Source organism: Sinocyclocheilus rhinocerous, unplaced genomic scaffold, assembly GCF_001515625.1.
Source record: "Sinocyclocheilus rhinocerous isolate Xijiao unplaced genomic scaffold, SAMN03320098_v1.1 scaffold722, whole genome shotgun sequence".
Taxonomy (NCBI): domain Eukaryota; kingdom Metazoa; phylum Chordata; class Actinopteri; order Cypriniformes; family Cyprinidae; genus Sinocyclocheilus; species Sinocyclocheilus rhinocerous.
In genome coordinates this window covers 133404-153475 of record NW_015638934.1, presented here as the reverse complement: position 1 = coordinate 153475, position 20072 = coordinate 133404, and the positions used below count along the sequence as shown (strand labels likewise).

The 20072-nt window shown below is 37.6% G+C and overlaps 2 protein-coding genes across 4 annotated transcripts in view; one reads left to right on the top strand and one right to left on the bottom strand.

Moving 5' to 3' along the window:
* The window catches only part of ftr86 (finTRIM family, member 86), a 15295-nt gene extending 3167 nt beyond the window's left edge, over positions 1-12128 (bottom strand). The window contains exons 1-7 of one of the 3 annotated variants that reach the window (XM_016565353.1): positions 12008-12128; positions 7637-8216; positions 3609-3704; positions 3294-3527; positions 1891-2050; positions 986-1078; positions 791-904 (exon numbers count right to left, since the gene is read on the bottom strand). In XM_016565353.1, the coding sequence (XP_016420839.1) occupies positions 791-904; positions 986-1078; positions 1891-2050; positions 3294-3527; positions 3609-3704; positions 7637-8146 (1207 nt within the window). In that variant the 5' untranslated portion in view covers positions 8147-8216; positions 12008-12128. The remainder of the gene's footprint in view (positions 1-790; positions 905-985; positions 1079-1890; positions 2051-3293; positions 3528-3608; positions 3705-7636; positions 8217-12007) is intronic. The other 2 variants (XM_016565351.1, XM_016565354.1) reach the window with 2 other exon arrangements.
* Positions 12129-12480: 352 nt separating this feature from the next.
* On the top strand, positions 12481-18385 carry LOC107750109 (uncharacterized). Its single transcript, XM_016565375.1, has 5 exons — positions 12481-12575; positions 13207-13863; positions 13936-14068; positions 17890-17967; positions 18077-18385. The coding sequence occupies exons 1-5, from the start codon at positions 12481-12483 to the stop codon at positions 18290-18292; spliced, it is 1179 nt and encodes a 392-aa protein (XP_016420861.1). The 3' UTR covers positions 18293-18385.
* Positions 18386-20072: the final 1687 nt, after the last annotated feature.

Sequence of the window (20072 nt, the reverse complement as noted above, 5' to 3'; positions counted from 1 at the left end):
CAGATGTGTGGCTTGACACAAACCTGTTTCTGAGCTCTACAGGCAGTTCTTTTGACCTCAGGGCTTGGTTTTTGCTCTGATATGCATTATCAGCTGTTAGACCTTTTATTAAGACGTGTGTGCCTTTCCAAATCATACCCATTCAATTGAATTTGCCACAGGTGAACTTCACTCGAAGTGTAGTTACATCTACAAGCAATATGAATGCTACTCAGCTAAATTTCAACTGTCCCAGATAGAATGCAATGGAATAATTTTTTATTTTTAATAAATTTGCAAAGATGTTAAAAACCTGTTTTTTTTTGTTTTTTTCGTATTACCATTATGGTGTATGGAGTGTAGATTAATGTGGAAAAAAGGTAATTTAAAGCAGTTTAACACAAGGCAGCAACATAACAAAACAAGGCACTTTCGCAAGGCACTGTATATCAAAACTTAATTTTTGATTAGTAATATGCATTGCTAAGAACTTCATTTGAACAACTTTAAAGATGATTTTCTCAATATTTTGATTTTTTTGCACCCTCAGATTCCAGATTTTCAAATAGTTGTATCTCGGCCAAATATTGTCCTATCCTAACAAACCATACATCAATGGAAAGATTATTTATTCAGCTTTCAGATGATGCATAAATCTCAGTTTCAAAAAAATTGACCCTTATGACATAATTTAACATAATGGGTGAATCTCATGAAAACATGTCTAAGTCACGTTTCACGCATCCAAAAACGGTGTGTAATACATGCATATTTTAGGGCGATGAAGTGAAATGAAGTGGAGATGATTTACCTGGATTGGCAGAGGGACACGCTTGTTTCTTGTGATGTTCTTGTGTTGCAGTAGAGGAAGCTCGGACTTTGGGTTTAGCATCTGGTTTCACGGACTCCGACTTCACTTCTGTAACTGAGAGGAAAACAGTTTACAATCAAGCAAGACAAATTCCTTGTACACTAACAATGCAGTAATGACAAACTCTGTGCTTGCCTGTGTTTTGTGAGGGCGGCTGTGGATCGCTGGAGACGAGACCTCCATCACACGACTGACCGGAGGAATGTACTTGTGCTGCTGCATCATTGACTGCAGCATGACATGACACGGTCAAAAGGCATGCTTGCTGATCTTTACAGCACTAATACATTGGCTTATTATTTGTAAAAGTCAAATTTACAACCACATTTATCTGAAACTTGACTGTGATGTCAAATAAAGCATTGCTTTTATTTACACTGCACTGTAGAGACTTCAGCTGCATAGATAATGTACATTACAGTATGCAGAGAACATAAAACAACAATAAAACTAAATTCTGCTATTGTAAAATGCAAATGTACATGTGACATAATAAATAAACATCTGTTATGTTGCTCGACAACCACAAACAGCATACAGTTAGTATTATTAAATATTCAGCTTAAGAATTATTTATTCTAATTATTAATAAAATCAATGCATTTATTCATTGCAATTTATGGTAACACTTTACTTAAAGCCTTTACGTATGATCCATTATAAAAAAAAATAAAAGGAGGGGTGAGGCATATTTGGAACATTCTCAAGACAGAGAGTGTTTTCTAACAATCTCCTACCGTAAATATATCAAAACTTAATTTTTGATTAGTAATATGCATTGCTAAGAACTTCATTTGGACAACTTTAAAGATGATTTTCTCAATATTTAGATTTTTTTGCACCCTCAGATTCCAGATTTTCAAATAGTTGTATCTCAGCCAAATATTGTCCTATCCTAACAAACCATACACCAATGGAAAGCTATTTATTCTGCTTTCAGATGCTGTATAAATGTACATTTCCATAAATTGACTCTTATGACTGGTTTTGTGCTCCAGGATCACATATGATAAGATATAGTCCAGTTGAAGCACACTCACCCACTCTAAAGATGCTGGCCAGGTTGGTTTTGGTCAGATTTAGCGCGGTCTGTCTGTAAGCGTCCAGACACAGTCTGACCCCAGATATCACAGACTCTGGACTCCAGATCTCCATCGCTGCATTTTCAGCCTGATCCATAGTATCCACGGCCATGAATGTCTGCAGAAGATACGAGTGAGATTCAGTACAATCTTACAACCTTTCCCTATTACTTGTCATTTATACAAATGTTTGTTTAAACAAATGATATACCCAAGGTGACATCAACCAAATAACTCATTATATGATTTAATTTCCGCGCATTAGAATGTGTTGTGTTTAATTAGACTTTTGTCTGATCAAAAAATAATGATTATCGTACATTTTTACAATGATTTACTGAAGACACCCACTAAAATGTCATTCAGTGTAACAGTATTTATATAGCAATAAATCTTGTCATATTTAGAACCAGAATCATTAGTTGACATTAAAGCCCCCAAAATACTAATGAATTGTCATTTTAAATCTTTGCCACTATCCTTCAATCCACTAGGTTTAACCCATTTGTCAGCTTTTGTTTTTATTCATTTAAAATAGTCAGAATAAGTGTTTCATTTTTATACAAATACATCAGTTGCACTGAATAACAATCATTATTTTACCCATATTTTGACATTTTATTTTCACAAGTTATTTGAAAAATAAAGGTAGACACTTGACTTGCATTATGCTTTCTGTGCATATAAAATCACTTTTGTCAATTTAATTTGATGCGGACACCAAAACGTGACATCTCGTCTTTGACCCAAATATATTTGTGACCCTGGAGCACAAAAGCAGTGTTAAGTCGCTGGGGTATATTTGTAGCAATAGCCAACAATACATTGTATGGGTCAAAATTATCCATTTTTCTTTTATGACAAAAATCATTAGGATATTAAGTAAAGATCATGTTCCATGAAGATATTTTGTAAATGTCCTACCGTAAATATATCAAAACTTAATTTTTGATTAGTAATATGCATTGCTAAGAACTTCATTTGAACAACTTTAAAGATGATTTTCTCAATATTTAGATTTTTTTGCTCCCTCAGATTCCAGATTTTCAAATAGTTGTATCTCAGCCAAATATTGTCCTATCCTAACAAACCATACATCAATGGAAATATTATCTATTCAACTTTCAGCTGATGCATAAATCTCAATTTCCAAAAACTGACCCTTATAACTGGTTTTGTGCTCCAGGGTCACATATATTTGTTAAAGTTTGTCTCTACACAAAAATTACAGACACAGAGAAAAAAAAAAGTGGGCATTTATTTATAAATGTAGCGATTTTAAAGTGTTTTCATACACTACCATCTGTTTGCAAAGACTGATGTTATACGCCTGCCATTATTAAAGCCGAATCATCACTTACATTCAGAAAGGTGATGGGGTCCTGCATGCTGTCCAGTCTCCTCAGCTCCTCTTGTTTCTGGTTCAGGCTGACGATCTCCTGCTGGAGGCTGTAGGTTTGGGCCTCGACGCGGCTGCTGGCTGATTTCTGGTGCGTCTGAAGAAGCTCGAGCACCTGAGAGTGACTGAGCTCAACGCTCCTAGACACAGCCGCAAACACCGCCTGACTGTCCACCAGCAGCTGCTGCACTGAGCTCTGTGAGCGACAAACTCATGTCTTAACAAACCATTCCATCACTGAGACACAAAGGCTAAATATTTCCTATGTGATTATTACCTTGTGTGCTTGGGAAACCTGAGGAAGACTCTGAATAAGCTTTTCTCTGTCTGCAATGCTCCCCTGTATCCGATCACTCACTTTCCTCAGCTCTTGCTGTATAAAGACATACAATGTCAAAGTACAACGGTCCAAGACTTTCGCACAGCAAAAACACAAAACAGTCTTTGGCCAGTCTTATTTGAAGACGCAATCAGCAGTAAATAGTTTAGGGGTTACTTTCATTCCCATAATTAATGTGTCCAATGCAACTTTTAATAAACTAATCAAAACTGTTACTGCATATCAGTCATCAATAACCAATTAATTAAATTTCCAACTTCTATATTTTTGAAACTGATGTTTGATAGTTTGGGAGGCCACTAAATATTTCCATTTACCAGCATCTTCAGTGGATATCACGGTTTTGTAACACGCATCTAATCCAGACAGACAAACTTCTCAAAGGCATTATAGCTTTAATTTCAAAATACAATAGTTGTACATCAAGTCTTTTCATTCAAAAACTAAACATCACCGCCTCTTTAAGAGAAATGTAATGAATGCCTACATAAATGCTGTTCTCCATATCTTTCTTCAAGCACGCTTTTTGTCATTGTCAGGAGCGTGTCGATTGCTGAATGTGCTCCAGTTGACTAGGTTTCATTTATTGCAGTACATCCCATTCTCACATCACAGATGTTTTAGTCTTAAGTGTGTCAAAAAAATTCTAAGAATGACATTTGGCCAGCAGCGGCCCTGTAAAAACACATGGATGATATTATACACCCTCGCTATTTGAAGCAAATAATTGACATTGTAGGACCAGGGCTTGTATCTCTGCTCAATAAATGTCTGCAATCAGGGTTTATCCCTGATAGTTTAAAAATTTCCACAGTCACCCTAGTGCTACAGAAACCTTCACTGGATGCTTCTATTCTAGCAAATTTCCGGCCTGTATCTGTTCTACCTTTAATTTCTGAGATTATGGAAAAAATTGTGTTTTTACAACTTCAGTCATTTCTAACTAATAATCACATCTATGCGACATTTTAATCGGGTTTTAAATCACTGCATAGTACTGAAACTGCCCTTGTAAGAGTTCTTAATGATATTCTAATGGCTACTGATTTTGGTGATTCTGTCATTTTATAATTTTATTAGTTATGCTTGACCTGTCCTCAGCCTTCGATCGACACTGTTGATCATGAAATTCTCATCTCTCGCATGGAGTCTTATGTGGGTCTGGGGGGGGACCGTTTTAAATTGGTTTAAATCTTTCCTAACAAACCGAACTTTCTCAGTTAAAATAGGAAACTTCACTACCTCTTTAGGCAATTTAACTTGTGGTGTTCCTCAGGGATCTGTTTTAGCACCTATTTTTTTTTCTCTCTATCTACTTCCCTTGGGGTCCACTGTTACGCTGACGATATGCAAATCTATCTGCCTGTGACCACGAAAAATAAGCGTGCTCTTAATAGTTCATCACGTGCCTAGACGACGTCAAATCATAGCGTTCAAAAAATTTCCTTTTTCTGAATTCAGATAAATCGGAAGTTATTGTTTTTGGCCCCTCTGAAACTAAAACACAAAACAAACTTAACCTTGAGTCCTTAAATTTTGCTATTTCTTCTCAAGTGCGGAATCTGAGTGTAGAAATTGACAACGGCTTGAAATTTGACAAACAAATAAGCTCTGTAGTAGGCTCTAGTTTTTTCTATCTTCACTCTCTTTCTAAAATTAAAACCTTTCTTTCTAAAGCCACTTTAGAGGTCGCTATCCACACCTTCATTACATCTCAGCTGGATTACTGCAACTCTCTATATTATGGTGTTTCGAAGACTCAAATTTCCCGTTTACAAGTAGTTCAAAATGCAGCAGCTAGATTCCTGAAGGGATGTAAAAAAATTTATCATGTTACGCCCCTTCTGAGATCTCTACATTGGCTGCCTGTTCAGTATAGAATTTAATATAAAATCTTATTACTGGTCTATAAATCCTTAAAGCTGCAGTCCGTAAGTTTTGCCTCTTTGTCGCCATCTCTGTTTGAAAACCTGCAATTGCAGCTGTTTGCGGAATTATCTTCCTAGCGTGGTTTGTGCTCCGGGACGGCGTTACCTGTAGACTTCAATTTCTGTACAGTCTAATCTGTAATTGTCATACCATTCGAATATAAAAAAAATTTTTTGTAACCCAAAAAGCAAATTAAAGGTCCTTACAACTCGTTCTCTTTGAAATAAATCTTTTATCATAATGAACATAGCAAGACGAGAATAAATCACAACATATGAAACTCCATAACTGTATTAAGCGAACAAGTGTGCTACTGTTACCTAATTAGTAATTACCCAATGAACCATTGAAATGTCTTACCTGTCCAGCAGAAAAAAAGCCATCTCTGCATCCGTTTTAAAACCCTTCAAAACACGGAGCTCACGCCACCTTTCAAAAGCCCTGCCGATATTTATTCTTGTTTTAGCAATGGCCTGCAGTCTCTTTTTTTCTGTAGCCACTTCTCAGTACGAATTCTTTATTCGAAAACGAAAACTTTATTATAAGCTTACCGTTGTGAATCGAGCTAAAGTAAACCGATAGGTTTGAACACTGGCTGGTTATGTACTTGCTCAAAAATTGATTTTGGATCATTTTTAACCAAAAAAAGTTTTATCCAGTTTTATTGTCTCTTATTGGGTTTTTTTTTTTTCTTCTCTCTGTACTTGTATTGTACTTATTGTACAGCACTTTGGTTGGCCTGTGGCCGTTTTTAAATGTGATCTAGAAATAAACCGAACTTGAATCGCTACAGGAGGCCTTTATTCACTTTATATAATCCCCCCCCATGTGAGGCACTTTTTATTATGGATGGATGTGCTTTATTGGACTTCTTTTGGACTGTTGAAAAATAACACCCATTCACTGTCATTATAAAGCTTGGAAGAGCCAGGACGTTTTTAAATATAACTCCAATTGGATTCGTCTGAAAAAAGAAAGTCATATACACCTAGGATGCCTTGAGGATGAGTAAATAATGGGGTAATTTAAATTTTTTGGGTGAACTAACCCTTTAAGGTTCTTAAAGGGGTCATCGGATGCAAAATTCACTTTTACATGTTGTTTGAAAATAAATGAACAAAGTGTTGGCAGTGTTTGTACACATACACCCTATAATGTTAAAAATCCACCCAGTGTTTTTTTTTTTAATCCCTACAAATAATATCCCCTTTCTCAAATCAAGCCGATCTCAGATTCTTGGCTGTGTGACGTCACACAGACCCAGGCCCCTCCCACGATTGTTGACTGACACTGACGTTTTACCTTAGACCTGCCCTGAGTGAGCTGTCATCAGTCCGACATTGTTTCAACGCCGGAGCAGAATAACTCTTAAGCTATTGAGGTGTTCTGTTGTTGGATGTAATAATGAACATAGCAGTCGTCATTTACTCCCGACATCTGAGCCGCTGAAGATGCAGTGGATTACGTTTTTTTCTGAAGGGAATGCGTCCCCGATCTACCTAAATGCATCTATGTTTGCACAAATCATTCGTGATCCAGCCTTACCTACAGAAGAAGTGAGCATAAGGTTCTTTTATGAATCACCTTTCCTAATAATGTGCTAGTTAGCAAGTTTCACAACGAATGCGGCTAAAGTTAAGAATTTCTCATGAGTACGGCTTGTCACCCCACGGAAGAGAGGGGCGGGGTCAGCAGAGCTCATTAGCATTTAAAGGGACATGCACCGAAACGAGTCGCTGTGAACAGAGCTGTTTTTGACTGGTTAAAATTTCTCAATGGTAGTGTAAAACAACACCCTTTTTACCCTAAGTATGTTATAGACTTTCCATTAAGACCCTAAAGAATCATATCAACTTGTGGAAAATGGGCATCCGATGACCCCTTTAGCATAGCGGCTGTGTATATGGCCCCTGGTCACCCTGTCTGGGATGATTTTGTGAGAATACACATTATTTCTTTCTTTTTTACATTTTGGGGCGAAACAACATTCTTGACAGGTTTTGTGAGATTTACCCAAACATGATGCAGTTGGATACCTGAATCTTTTGTCGTTCTTCATCTGGACGCACCACCCGATGGCCTTTGTGTTCGAGAAAGCTGCACTCGTCACAGATGCACTGTTTGTCCTCACAGCAGTACAGTTCCAGCACCTGCTGATGGAGCGGGCAGAGCTGCGGAGAGCTGGAGGGCAGAGAGGGATACAGTCCGGTCTGGGACCCAGGAGCTCCTGAGGATCCCACCGGATCGGAAGAGGAGAGCGCTTCTGGACTCTCAGAGACAGATGAGTCCGGGCCGTCCTGCCCACTCAGCCTCAGCTTCTCCAGAGCTTCCATAAGCACGTTGCTTCTGGCTAGGACGGGTCTTGGTTTGAAATGCTGTCTGCATTGAGGACATTCATAGGAGCCTTTCTTTGCTGTCTGATCCCAGTGCTTCTGGATACAGAGCAGACAGTAACTGTGTCCACAGGGAAGGGTAGCAGGGTCCTTAAGGATGTCCAAGCATATGGGGCAAGCAAACGCCTCCAGAGCCCAGTCTGTCGTAGCCATGATGTTGAAGACAGGTAAATGAACTATCCAGGGTTTCTGCAAAAGCACAGGCGACGGCTTTTCACATTTCCTTTTAAACCAGAACGGGTGTGGTTAAAACTAGTAGTACAAGTTCTCTGAAGTGCTACACACATTTTCCATGACACAGCTAGAATAAAATGTAAGGCAGGCTGAAAAACCCGTGTATCCGGTCAGGGATCGGGGGTTTGAAATGCAATGTTGTAAAAAGGCTTGATGTGTTAAGTCATGAAAGGTTCTGATAATGTTGTATAAACGTTGCTATTATGTTGTTAACATTCCCCTTGTGACGTCTGTAAGTATTGAAAGGTTACATAAGTATTTCGTTAACATGGTAGTTATGAAGTTACGACATTAGTGCATCCCCTTGTAATATTTTAGGAACCACCTTTCCACGTCCAACTTGAAACTGCATATCAGTCAGTAATATGTAATGTTTTTGTCGAAAATGCCATGTGTGTATACATTTACCATAAATAGTATTATAAAACATTATTAGTAAGAGAAAGAGAGCTCACTAATACAATATATACACACTGCTGTTCTAAAGTTTGGGATCAGTAAGATTTTATGTTTTTCAAAAAAGTTTCTTCTGCTCATCAAGGATGCATCTATTTGATCAAAAATACAAAAACTAATTTTGTACCTATAAATACAAAAACGAAAAAAACGAATTTTGTGAAATATTATTGCAATTTAAAATAACAGTTTTCTCTTTTAATAGACTTTAAAATGTAATTTATTTCTGTGATGAGCAGCTGTATTTCCAGCATCATTACTCCAGTCTTCAGTGTCACATGATCTTCAGAAATCAGTACAATATGCTGATTTATTATCAGTTCTAGAAACAGTTGTGCTTATTATAGGAAACCAATATTAGAAATTGTAATAATATTTCACAATATTATGTTTCTTTCAGTATTTTTGATCAAATAAATACAGCCTTGATTAGCATAAGAAACTGATAAAAAACAAAAAATCTTACTGATCCCAAACTTTTGAACAGCAGTGTATACACACACACACACAATTTAAAAAATTGCAGTTATAGGATTTTATTTTTATTTAGTTAGTGTAATACAGCTGTGTCATAATTATTCAACCTCTATTAAACATTGCTGTTTTTAAGTCACTTATTTGTGTGGTAGGTTACAGAATGGTATAAAAACACAAGCAAGCCTTTGAAATGATATACTATAGCAAAAATCAATGCGCTTGAGCTGTTACGCTTACATACATTTAGAATGTGCTGAAGTTAAGTATAGCAAATATGGCCACGTCAAAAGTGCTCTCACAAAAGCTATAGAGAATAAACTTTTTAGTAAATTAGTCTGTGCAGACACTCAAATTTCCTAGAGACACAGCTGGCCTTATTCATAGGTTTAAAATGTGTTGCACCAGAAAACCTTTGAGGACGTTGAAGAAGAAGCCCAAATGTTTGATCCTAGCAATGGGAAAAACCAGTTTGGAGTATCAGGCCATTTTGGCAAAGATTGTGATGTCTTTGGGGCAGAGACTGAAGCTGATGATTTACTGCAGGGCAAATCCTAATCTACTGAAGCCTGGTGCAGATTGCGTTGTAAACTAGGAACGGTGTAATGGAGAGACTGCAGAGAAACTTGAGTTTAAAGATGAAGCAGCAGACAGTGGCTGTTGACTGACAAGCCTTAGAGGAGCCACGCATTAAAACAGATCATTTCAGAAAGAGGGCTAAAAATAATCATTTTTGCACGTTTTTATTATTATATAACTTTAAAGGTGACATCATGAAAATCTGACTTTTCCAGGTTGTCTGGGGACACCAGAGACTTATATTACATATTGTAAAAAGGGGCATAATACGTCTCCTTTAACTTTATTGCCATTACAAGTGTCACGATGTCCAGCTGGAGTGCCCATGCGCACTGCGCTGCGCCGCTGCCTGCAGCGTCTTCACACACATACAAAACTTACTAGAGAAGCGTGAAGTGGGACATAATTTACCTCTGTAAATAAATACAATTTAAATTCACGTCTCCGCACACTTAAATGCCCTTTGTCTGGAACATATACGCTCCCTTCAAACTGGAATCATGGAGGAATATCCGGTGATGTCCACTTCGCAGGGCACTTACAGTCAAATATAACAAACGTCTGAAGCAATAAGAGAAACATACAAAATGTGCAGAGCGGGGGTACGCGAGGACTGGAATTGAGAACCGCTGTTCTCGAGGGCACTCCATCCCGGACCTTTTCCAGTGTTTCATGGACTCCATTTCCCATAACACCTTCTGCCTAGGAACTGATTACCGACACACCTGACTCCAATCAGGAGGACTATAAAGGGCACACACAATCACACTCACATCGAGAAGTCTTGTTCTACTGTTAACGGAAACTACTGAGCGTTTTCCATCTTTACCTTGCCTGTGTTTTTGACCTTGGACTGTTTCCTTGTTTTTGTGATTGTTCGATGCCTGCCCTGACCATTGCCTGTTTTTGGATTACTCTTTGTCCTGCCTTGGATAGTATTGTTTGTTGATGTTCGACCCTGTCTGTCTTGACCACGATCTGTACAATAAAGCTCGCAATTGGATCTTATCTCCGTTGTCACGCTCTAGTCCCATTACAACAAATGAAAATATTGCAAGGAAAATATTAAAATATTTGTAACAAATTATGTCATGATTTAATACAAAAATATGAATGTTTTCATGTACTTCATTATCATTTCATGATGGTCTAATCAGCAGGAGCACGCTCATACAGGTTTTCAAGATGTTATAGATATGTTCATGTTGCACGTGATGGAAGACAATGATGTCATGCAATGTTTATGTTTTTTTAAAGACTATTTCCTTCTTCCTGCTTTAAAGCATTATCAGGTAAAGGTCATGTGGATGTGACGTGTATGTTTTAGATTTGCACTAGATTACCTTTTGATTATGCCAGTCAACATTTGACTAACCCTGACATCTTTACTTGCAAACAAACTACTAAGGAATGCTCCGTGTGAGTTTGTGATGGCTCTGAGACAACAAACTGATGTTTGTGGAGTTTATAAGAGGGTGAAAACCCAGGATGGATGCTAGTTTCTAGACTTATAATGCCTTCATAGCATGCTACAAAGTTAGTTAGTCACTTTGTTGACATGTCCTTGTTTTGTTCAAAGCATAAAAACACAAGAAACAAGTAGTCAGTAAACATCTATAGAAATCAATGGCCACCAAATCATTTCTATTACGCGACGTTCGTTCGTAGCGGTCTACATAAATAAAATATTGATTATAATATCCAATTGATTCTTCAGGTGTTTTTTTTTTGGGGGGGGGGGGTCATTCCATGTCAAATCAACCAAATTTTAGAAACTTCTCTGCTTATATTTTTGATTTTGCTATTTTTTTTTTCTTAAGAAAGATAAATGTGTATAGTGATGAACGCCAAACTATTAAATGCCATTGATGTATATTCACTGAGTAATAGAGGAGAGTCAAAATTACAATTTTCACCTGAGATTTGAATCAAATGTTTTGATCAAAAAGCATCATGATGTTAATTTTACACAGAGATTAGTAGGTCTGTCAGTAAAATTTGTTATCTTTAGCTATTTTTGTTGCATTATATGCCAATGGTGAATGTTCAAAAATGGGGAAAAAAGCACATTTCATGATTTTTTTTTCCCTGTCTCCAAAGTTTGCATCCCTGTAACCCAAAAATTATTAAATATATCTTAATGCCCTTTTAGATTTTGGTTCCTGACCAATTCAACCAGAGGCCAGATTCTGAAAACACAATCTGTTTGCAAGTGTGTAGCTTCACTGTTAGGCTAAAGATCAACAGACACTATCACTAAAATGTACTTACTTGCACGTCGTGAGGCAGAATTCAGCTGTCTGTGTGTAAACTCAGAATATCAGTGATCACTGATCAAACAAACGCATTTCTGAACGCAGCGAGGCGACTGAATCGCAACGAATCGTTCTTTGAGATCCGGTTCCTTTTGATGAGTCGATTCGAATCGAATGACGATTCAAAACTCAGAGGCCCCCTGACTCTTGAAATGAAAAATAAATGTGTGAACAAGAGGCTTTAACAGCTATTAAAATAGAACAACAGTAATTAATTACAAATAAAACATGATACGCGTATGATTAAATGTTTTATAGTGTATGAATGAATAAATGTTTCATGTTCTAAATTAAATCAATTTGAATCACATTCAATTGTGTGGCTAATAAACCAAACATACCGTGAAGTGTTAATGTAATAAATTAATTTGTTCACTTACCCGCTGTTTGTGTGTATTGCAGTGTTGTGTTTGTCCAGTAGGTGGCGCCATGCGGCTGTTGAAGATTCAAACACACACCGAAGAAGAAGCTGCTTCCGTCACAACATCCGGCGAACGTCACCGTGCTGATTTAGTTATTTTAAGGTGAGTCGTAAACTGCCTCCTTTTAAAAATGTTTTATTGTGACTTATGCAGCTTAAAACTGTAGATTACAATTACGCTGTGGAAGAATGATGTTTCCACGTGTATTTAAAAGAATAAATGGCTGATCACTTGGAGTTATGAGTAACTTAGTGATTAGTTTTTCCTCAACAATTTGATGTTAATATGTGATAACGAGGCGTTAATGTCATTGCTGTTGTTTCGCCCCACTTTATGTTTCTCTCGTGTTCGTTATTTATTGAACTAAAGCTTTATTATAAAGTTGAATGTCACTTATACGAAACCAATGTCATTCTGAAATATTTGGATCTCAGCTGCCACAACGTTTCTGTCTCAGTTCATGTTAGATTTTAACTTGCTTTTTATTACATTTTATTATTATATATTTTTCCTTAAAACAATTCTTAATCTACAGCAAAAGAGTGGATTGAATTGTGCTCACTCTGTCGCAAGAGTATGTTTTGTGCATGTGCTTGATAGATAATCAAGAGCTCAGGATCAGCATCAGCCTGAATGGATTGGTTTGGTTTTGTCAGCTTGAATCCAGCTAGCATCTTAGTACAGATAAACCCAGCAGAATCCGCTTTGTTAATGTTGAGCTGTGTGTTTACAGGATGTTTAGGACTCCGCACAGCAAGACTTGCTTAAATCAGCTCAGACTGGTGTCGTTGCTCAGAGACGCTCATGAACCAGGCTCTTCTTCTTCGAGACGAGATGATATGCAGCGCTTCTGCTCCAGCACCGTGTCTAGAGCATTCTCTGATGTGCTGGACTCTTCCAAACATGTATGTCCACCGGCCAGCATACGGATATGCACTGGCACTCGTTTTCTGTTAACACACATGAATTATGGCTGTATGAACTGGCTACACATACCAAATGCTTTCTTGCTGTTTTCACACACCTCACAAAGCCCCTCTAATCGAAGCAAGTGCCAGAATTCTCCTGAAAGCAGCACTGCCTTAAAACGCAGCACAAATAGCGCGAGCATCTTCCGTGGGTTGTCTAACATCGGCCTTTGTAAAGCTGCAGTCCAGACTCGCGGGCTGCACAGAAAAGCCCCGCAGCGGACTGTGATGGACGAGTGTTTGTCTGCAGGGAACGAGGCTCGCTGCAGACGCTCGCTGCAGGCCAACGCTGCTCTGTACGCTCGGGAAGGGACGAGCTGGGCCGCGGTGCTGGTGTGTCTGTGTGCCGTGAGCGGGGATCCCGCGCTGCTCTTCACCCTCAGATCCGCCAAACTGAAGGGCAGACACAAAGGAGATGTCAGGTATGCATCACGTCCGGCGCTAAAGCAGGGTAAAAGCTCATCTGAATGCCCTTCTCATCCCTGTTGTGCTAGTTTCGCAGGGGGAAAGAAGGACCCGTCTGACAGGACTGTAGTCGACACGGCTCTCAGAGAAGCGCGCGAGGAGCTGGGAATCCACATCACTGAGGATAAAGTGTGGGGTGTGCTGAAACCGCTGCGTGACACGGTCAGTGTGCACTTTCTGTTTGTGTGTGATGTTGAGTATTTCAAATCTATGAGGTGTTCGGCTGGAAACATACTTTACTCGAGTAAGTGAATGCAGACACGAGTGTGAGAGTCCGTTGTGTACTTTAGGGCCCTATGGAATCCGTTTTATTTTTTCCAAATTCTGATTTTTTTTTTCTGGATTCCATTTTTTTTCCCCGTTCAGTGACTCCTTTTTAATGGTTTAATTAAAATGTATTCATCAAAAAGCATGTCTAATTAATTAAAATCATGAAACATATACAATTTAACATCAATTTGTTTATGTTTAACAAAAATTACATGTTTAGGGCCCTATGAAATGTTTTGTTTTTTTCTTCTCACCTTATGTTTTATTGTTTTTTAATTTCTAATTATTTGAATGCATAAAACAACTTTTATTTACTCTTAAAATAACCTCATGAAATGTTTTTTTCCCCCCTCAGAAATTCTGTTGTGTATTTTGGTTATCAAATGAAGTCCTGAATCATTCATTTAATTTATTTTTTAAACTTTTTTTGGCAAATAAAGGAGATGTACTTTTGAAATTAAAACATTAGAATTAATATTGTGTGATTATTCCTTAATAAACTTTTATAAATTTTTCAACAGTACTAGCAGTAGTAGACATTCTACTAAATAATAGTAATATATTTCTGGCACAATATCTTAAAGTTAAACCGAACTTTTATTTTGACGGGTATCAAAAAGCATGTCTAATTAATTAAAATCATGAAACATATACAATTTAACATCAATTTGTTTATGTTTAACAAAAATTACATGTTTAGGGCCCTATGAAATGTTTTGTTTTTTTCTTCTCACCTTATGTTTTATTGTTTTTTAATTTCTAATTATTTGAATGCATAAAACAACTTTTATTTACTCTTAAAATAGCCTCATGAAATGTTTTTTTCCCCCCTCAGAAATTCTGTGTTGTGTATTTTGGTTATCGAATGAAGTCCTGAATCATTCATTTAATTTATTTTTTAAACTTTTTTTGGCAAATAAAGGAGATGTACTTTTGAAATTAAAACATTAGAATTAATATTGTGTGATTATTCCTTAATAAACTTTTATAAATTTTTCAACAGTACTAGCAGTAGTAGACATTCTACTAAATAATAGTAATATATTTCTGGCACAATATCTTAAAGTTAAACCGAACTTTTATTTTGACGGGTTGCCGTGTACACCTTTACACTTCTGTGTGTGTATATGTTATGACGCTATTTTACTCAAATGAAATAGTGAAATGAGACAGCCAAAGCTGAAATCCCCCCGAGGGTCACACAACAACACCAAACGTCATTTATTCACACAGAGACACACGGAACATGCAGGATTTATATTTAAATAGTCTTTTTGTGACTTAATATTCACATATACCAGTCTATATAGCGATTCGATTCAAGTTTAATTACCTACTTTTGATTAATTCATCCAAACATTCTGCGTTAAACTGTAAATTCGGTTTTATAACTGGATATTGCGATTCCGTGTGAGTTTTCCGCATCACGGAAATCATAGGGCCCTAGAGCTTGTATTCTGACTGAACAAACTTCATGTGCTCTCTTGCATTGGTCTGGCGGTAATAAAACTCCGTGTTCAAGGGGGCAATAGAGTTACATCCAGATGCTTCTAACACATACCTGTCAACGTTTGGGTACCAAAATACGGGAAATGGGGGGCGGGGTCAAAAGTAACAATTTTTATATTATTTTATTTTATTTTTATATTAATTAAAAAAATTATTATCAAACAATTATATTCATTTAGTAACATAAATATATCTTCGTGTAGACTATATCTTTAGAGTTTTATAATTCATTATCTTCTTGTCGATCCACCTGTTCACATTTACAACTGCGTGCTTTCTGCGTAAAAATAAGGGTCTATTTTGGCTTTGGTCTAAACAAAGAGCAGAAGGGCTTATTGAAAAATGCACATTCATTCTCTGCCAGCAGGTGGCGCTTTTCGCCAGGAATATAGCAGTTTCCCCGGTAACCACAGTAAACAAAGCAGCAGCACCTGACTTTGAAACTTGCAGCGCTCATATTTAATCAATTAAATACATTTACATTAATTTTTTTTCACTGGAGCACCACGTGAGTCGTCTTCTCCCATTTCTACCAGTGATCAGTTTCCTTCCCGTGGTACTACCTGCGCACATATCAATAGCATCACTGGGCTGTAGGTTGCCAAGTTGAGGGGACAAATGGGTTGAAATTTGTATGCGTCGATCATGTGAGAAAGATGCTTTTCATACAAGATCTGGCAACTGGACAACCTTGGAATTTGTTGTTGTGATTATTCACATAATGAGGTTTGGCCCGTACACATTACGGGAGTTTTACCGGAAGCGAATGTAGCAAACATATAAAATACGCCCAGTGGGATTTTTTTTTATTAAAAAAAAAGTATTTAAATGGGATGATAGCGGGATAGAATGGTAAAATACGGGAGAATCCGGGGGGAAACGGGAGGGTTGACAGGTGTGTTCTAACATGAAATCATATGTTATTATTCAGGTGGGTTATTATGCCATGACACTAGTTAACGTGAAAGAGAAAACTGATCATAAAAGAAGACATTTACGCTAATTCTTGCTATAGCACCTCGTTCTGCAGTGCTATGAATGCAATGCGCTCGGACTCATTTTAGATGTATAAAATTGAGCTTGCGCAGATCTGCTTTCATGTACTTATTTAAAGTATGTTTCAACAAAACATGGCTGCGCTGCTGGAAAGTAGTATTTGTAAATCGTCATTGATCGTAAAGTGACCAGTATTGGGGAGAGTTACTTTTAAAAGTAATGCATTACAATATTGCGTTACTCAGTTACTTTTATGGAAAGTAATGTGTTGCATTACTTTCGCGTTACTTTTTCTCATCTGGCTGGGCTTGCTTGTTTGTTTTTGATGTGATCGTTTCAGGCAAATGCTAAATACTATTTTTGGCAAATGTAAAAGCCCTCTCACACCGGATGAGCCTCAGGCTGAAATGTAAATTCACGTCTGTACAGTAGAGAATGCAGCTCAAACAAACCTTTCAGCTGTGCTGCTGTTTACCTAGAGTCATTTTTGCTTATTAGTATGGTTGAATTGGATCATCTAAGGTCAGCAGCAAAGACACTGGTTAATAAAATGGGATTAAATACATAATAGGATAATATTATTGCAGGTTTGCATCATATTCTGAGTTTGTATTGACTGTTTTTATTTATTTAGAGGAACACTGAATGTGTTTGTGTGCAGTGAGATGAGTAAACACATGTTGATATTTAGTCTAGAACTACAGTAAGATCATGTTCACACACAACGCTCTGCACTTACTCCTGATTTCTGTCACCATGGGAACACCAGAGCTGTCACTCAACACATGGAAACAAAGTAACTGGCGTTACTTATTTGAAAAAGTAACAGATATTTTCATGTAAATTATAAAAGTAATGCATTACTTTAGTAGTTACTTGAAAAAAGTAATCTGATTACGTAACTCGAGTTACTTGTAATGTGTTACCCTCAACTGCAAGCTCACGCTCATCTGCATACACTTTTGAGCGTCACCCCCACTAATGCAAAGAACCAAGTCCCGCCCTACATTTGTCTCTAATCCGTTGTCTCATAATTTGCTTCATTGCGACTTTAAAGCTCATACCGATGTAACAAGATGGAAATGAATACATGCTATGCTCATGTTTTTAGGAGTACGAATGCTCATTTGACTCTATTCAAGTGCATTTCTGAAGTGAAAATCAGTGTAATTCTCCAGTTGAATGTATGTTGTTTTCCTAATTTTCAGTCTGGAATGATGATTGCGCCTGTAATAGCTAATCTCGGACCACTGAAGGTGCTCTCTTTTCGACCTAATCCAAGTGAGGTACAGCACAGTTTACATCCCATCACGATCTATTCAGATCTTCGTGATCATGGTGGTCTGTTTGTCCTCAGATAAGAGTTGAGTAACACTGTGTTTCTTCCTCTGACAGGTGGAAGAGATATTTACCCTGACGCTTGAGCATTTATGTCAACCCCAAAACAGAGGCTACACACACTTCCGCACTGGAGATCGTTACGGGTACACACTCCCGGTGTTTCACAGCCCTAAACATCGCGTCTGGGGTCTTACAGCAGTGGCCCTGGATCACGCGCTCAAAATTATTGTGCCACCAGAGCAGCTGTTGGACCACAGCGTGGCTCAGTAGCACCTTCAGCAGACAGACCGCTTGCTTAAAGGAAAATCCTGTCATTAATTACTCACCCTCATGTCGTTCCAAACCCGTGAGACCTTCGTTCATCTTCGGAACACAAGTTAAGATATTTTTGATGGAATCCGAGAGCTCTCTGACCCTCCGTAGACAGCAAGGTTCAGAATCGTAGCAAGGACATCCAACGCTATCTCACGACCAATTCGTATGTATTTAACGAGGTGGCTAATTCCTACAAATTTGTATGACCTCACTCGTACGATTTTATACGATTTGTCTAGACCCCAGTGACGGGTAGGTTTAGGGGCGGGGTTAGGTGTAGGTCATTCGTACAAATTCATACGAATTGTGCAATTTGTAAAATACGTACGATTTAGCAAAAAGTTGGATGAATTTGTACGAGTGAGGTCGTACGAATTAGCCACCTCGTAAAATATGTACGAATTGCTGGGGCTGGGACATCAGTAAAATAGTTTGTGACATCAGGGGTATAACCATAATTTTACGAAGCTATGAGAATACTTTTTGTGCGCAAAGAAAACAATAATAATTTATTCAACAATTCTTGTCCCCGAGTTACCGTCTTCGGCCATTTTGGAGAGTACCCCAGAACGTAATCAGCGTTGTTTATGTTCAGGATAAAGCGTGTGCATGCTAAACGTAAACAACGCTCATTACGTTGATTATGTTCTATGGTACTCTCCAAAATGGCCAAAAACGGTAACTCTGGGACAAGAATTGTTGAATAAATTATTGTTTTCTTTGCGCACAAAAAGTATTCTCATAGCTTCGTAAAATTATGGTTGAACCCCTAATTTCACATGGACTATTTTACTGATGTCTTTGCTACGTTTCTGGACCTGGGAACATTTCAGTTGCATTGCTGTCTATGCAGGGTCAGAAAGCTCTCGGATTCCATCAAAAATATCTTAACTTGTGTTCCGAATATAAACGAAGGTCTTACAGGTTTGGAACAACATGAGGGTGAATAATTAATGACAGAATTTTCATTTTTGGGTGAACTATCCCTTTAAACATATTCAATTCTGCTGTATTGCAGAATTGGTTTTAAGAAAAAATCTCACGGAAACGGTCAAGAAAGGTCTGGATCATATTTCAACCCACCAAAAAAGGGGAAATCATGCAGAAAATCATGATGGTCCATAAAAGTGGTGCAATAAGACACAGCCGTTCCCCCAGTGGTATGTTCAGGGTTAATATCTACTGCAACAGAATGAATTGTACTGGTTAGCTGCTCTGCTGTAATGAAAAGCCTCCAGTGAAATCAGGAGTGTTTGTTTTTACAGAGCACATACATTTGAATGTACTTTTGGGATTTAACATTATACGTTCTTCTCCAAGCCAGATGATCGTTTTAAATGTGAGTCTAATAGAAATGTCATTTTATTTAACATCAGTGCTCATCATAAAAGTGTTCAGATGCTTTAAAGGTTGACGGTAAGTGTGTTTTTTACAGTAGGCATCAGCACAGTCTTGCATATGGACATCTCTATACCCTCCTGCACTTTAGCTAAAATCAAAATTACAGCGACTGCACGATCCTGTTGTGTTCAGTATTCAGCTAATTTACTGATTTGTTCCTTAGGTTTTTGCTAAATAAATAAATAAATAAAATCAATCAGTTAACAATATTTAATTCATTCCAGACTAATTTGCTAATTCCTTAATTTTTTTTCTACATGCAGCTACATTTAAAAAATGCAGCAATATGGTAACACTTTATTTTAAGGTGTCCTTGTTACAGGTTGCATGTACT

Coding starts and splice junctions, on each gene's coding strand:
- LOC107750109 (XM_016565375.1), top strand. CDS start 12,481: ATGCGGCTGTTGAAGATTCAAACACACACCGAAGAAGAAGCTGCTTCC. Junction 12,576..13,206: donor GCTGATTTAGTTATTTTAAG/GTGAGTCGTAAA, acceptor GTGTGTTTACAG/GATGTTTAGGACTCCGCACA. Junction 14,069..17,889: donor TGAAACCGCTGCGTGACACG/GTCAGTGTGCAC, acceptor CCTAATTTTCAG/TCTGGAATGATGATTGCGCC.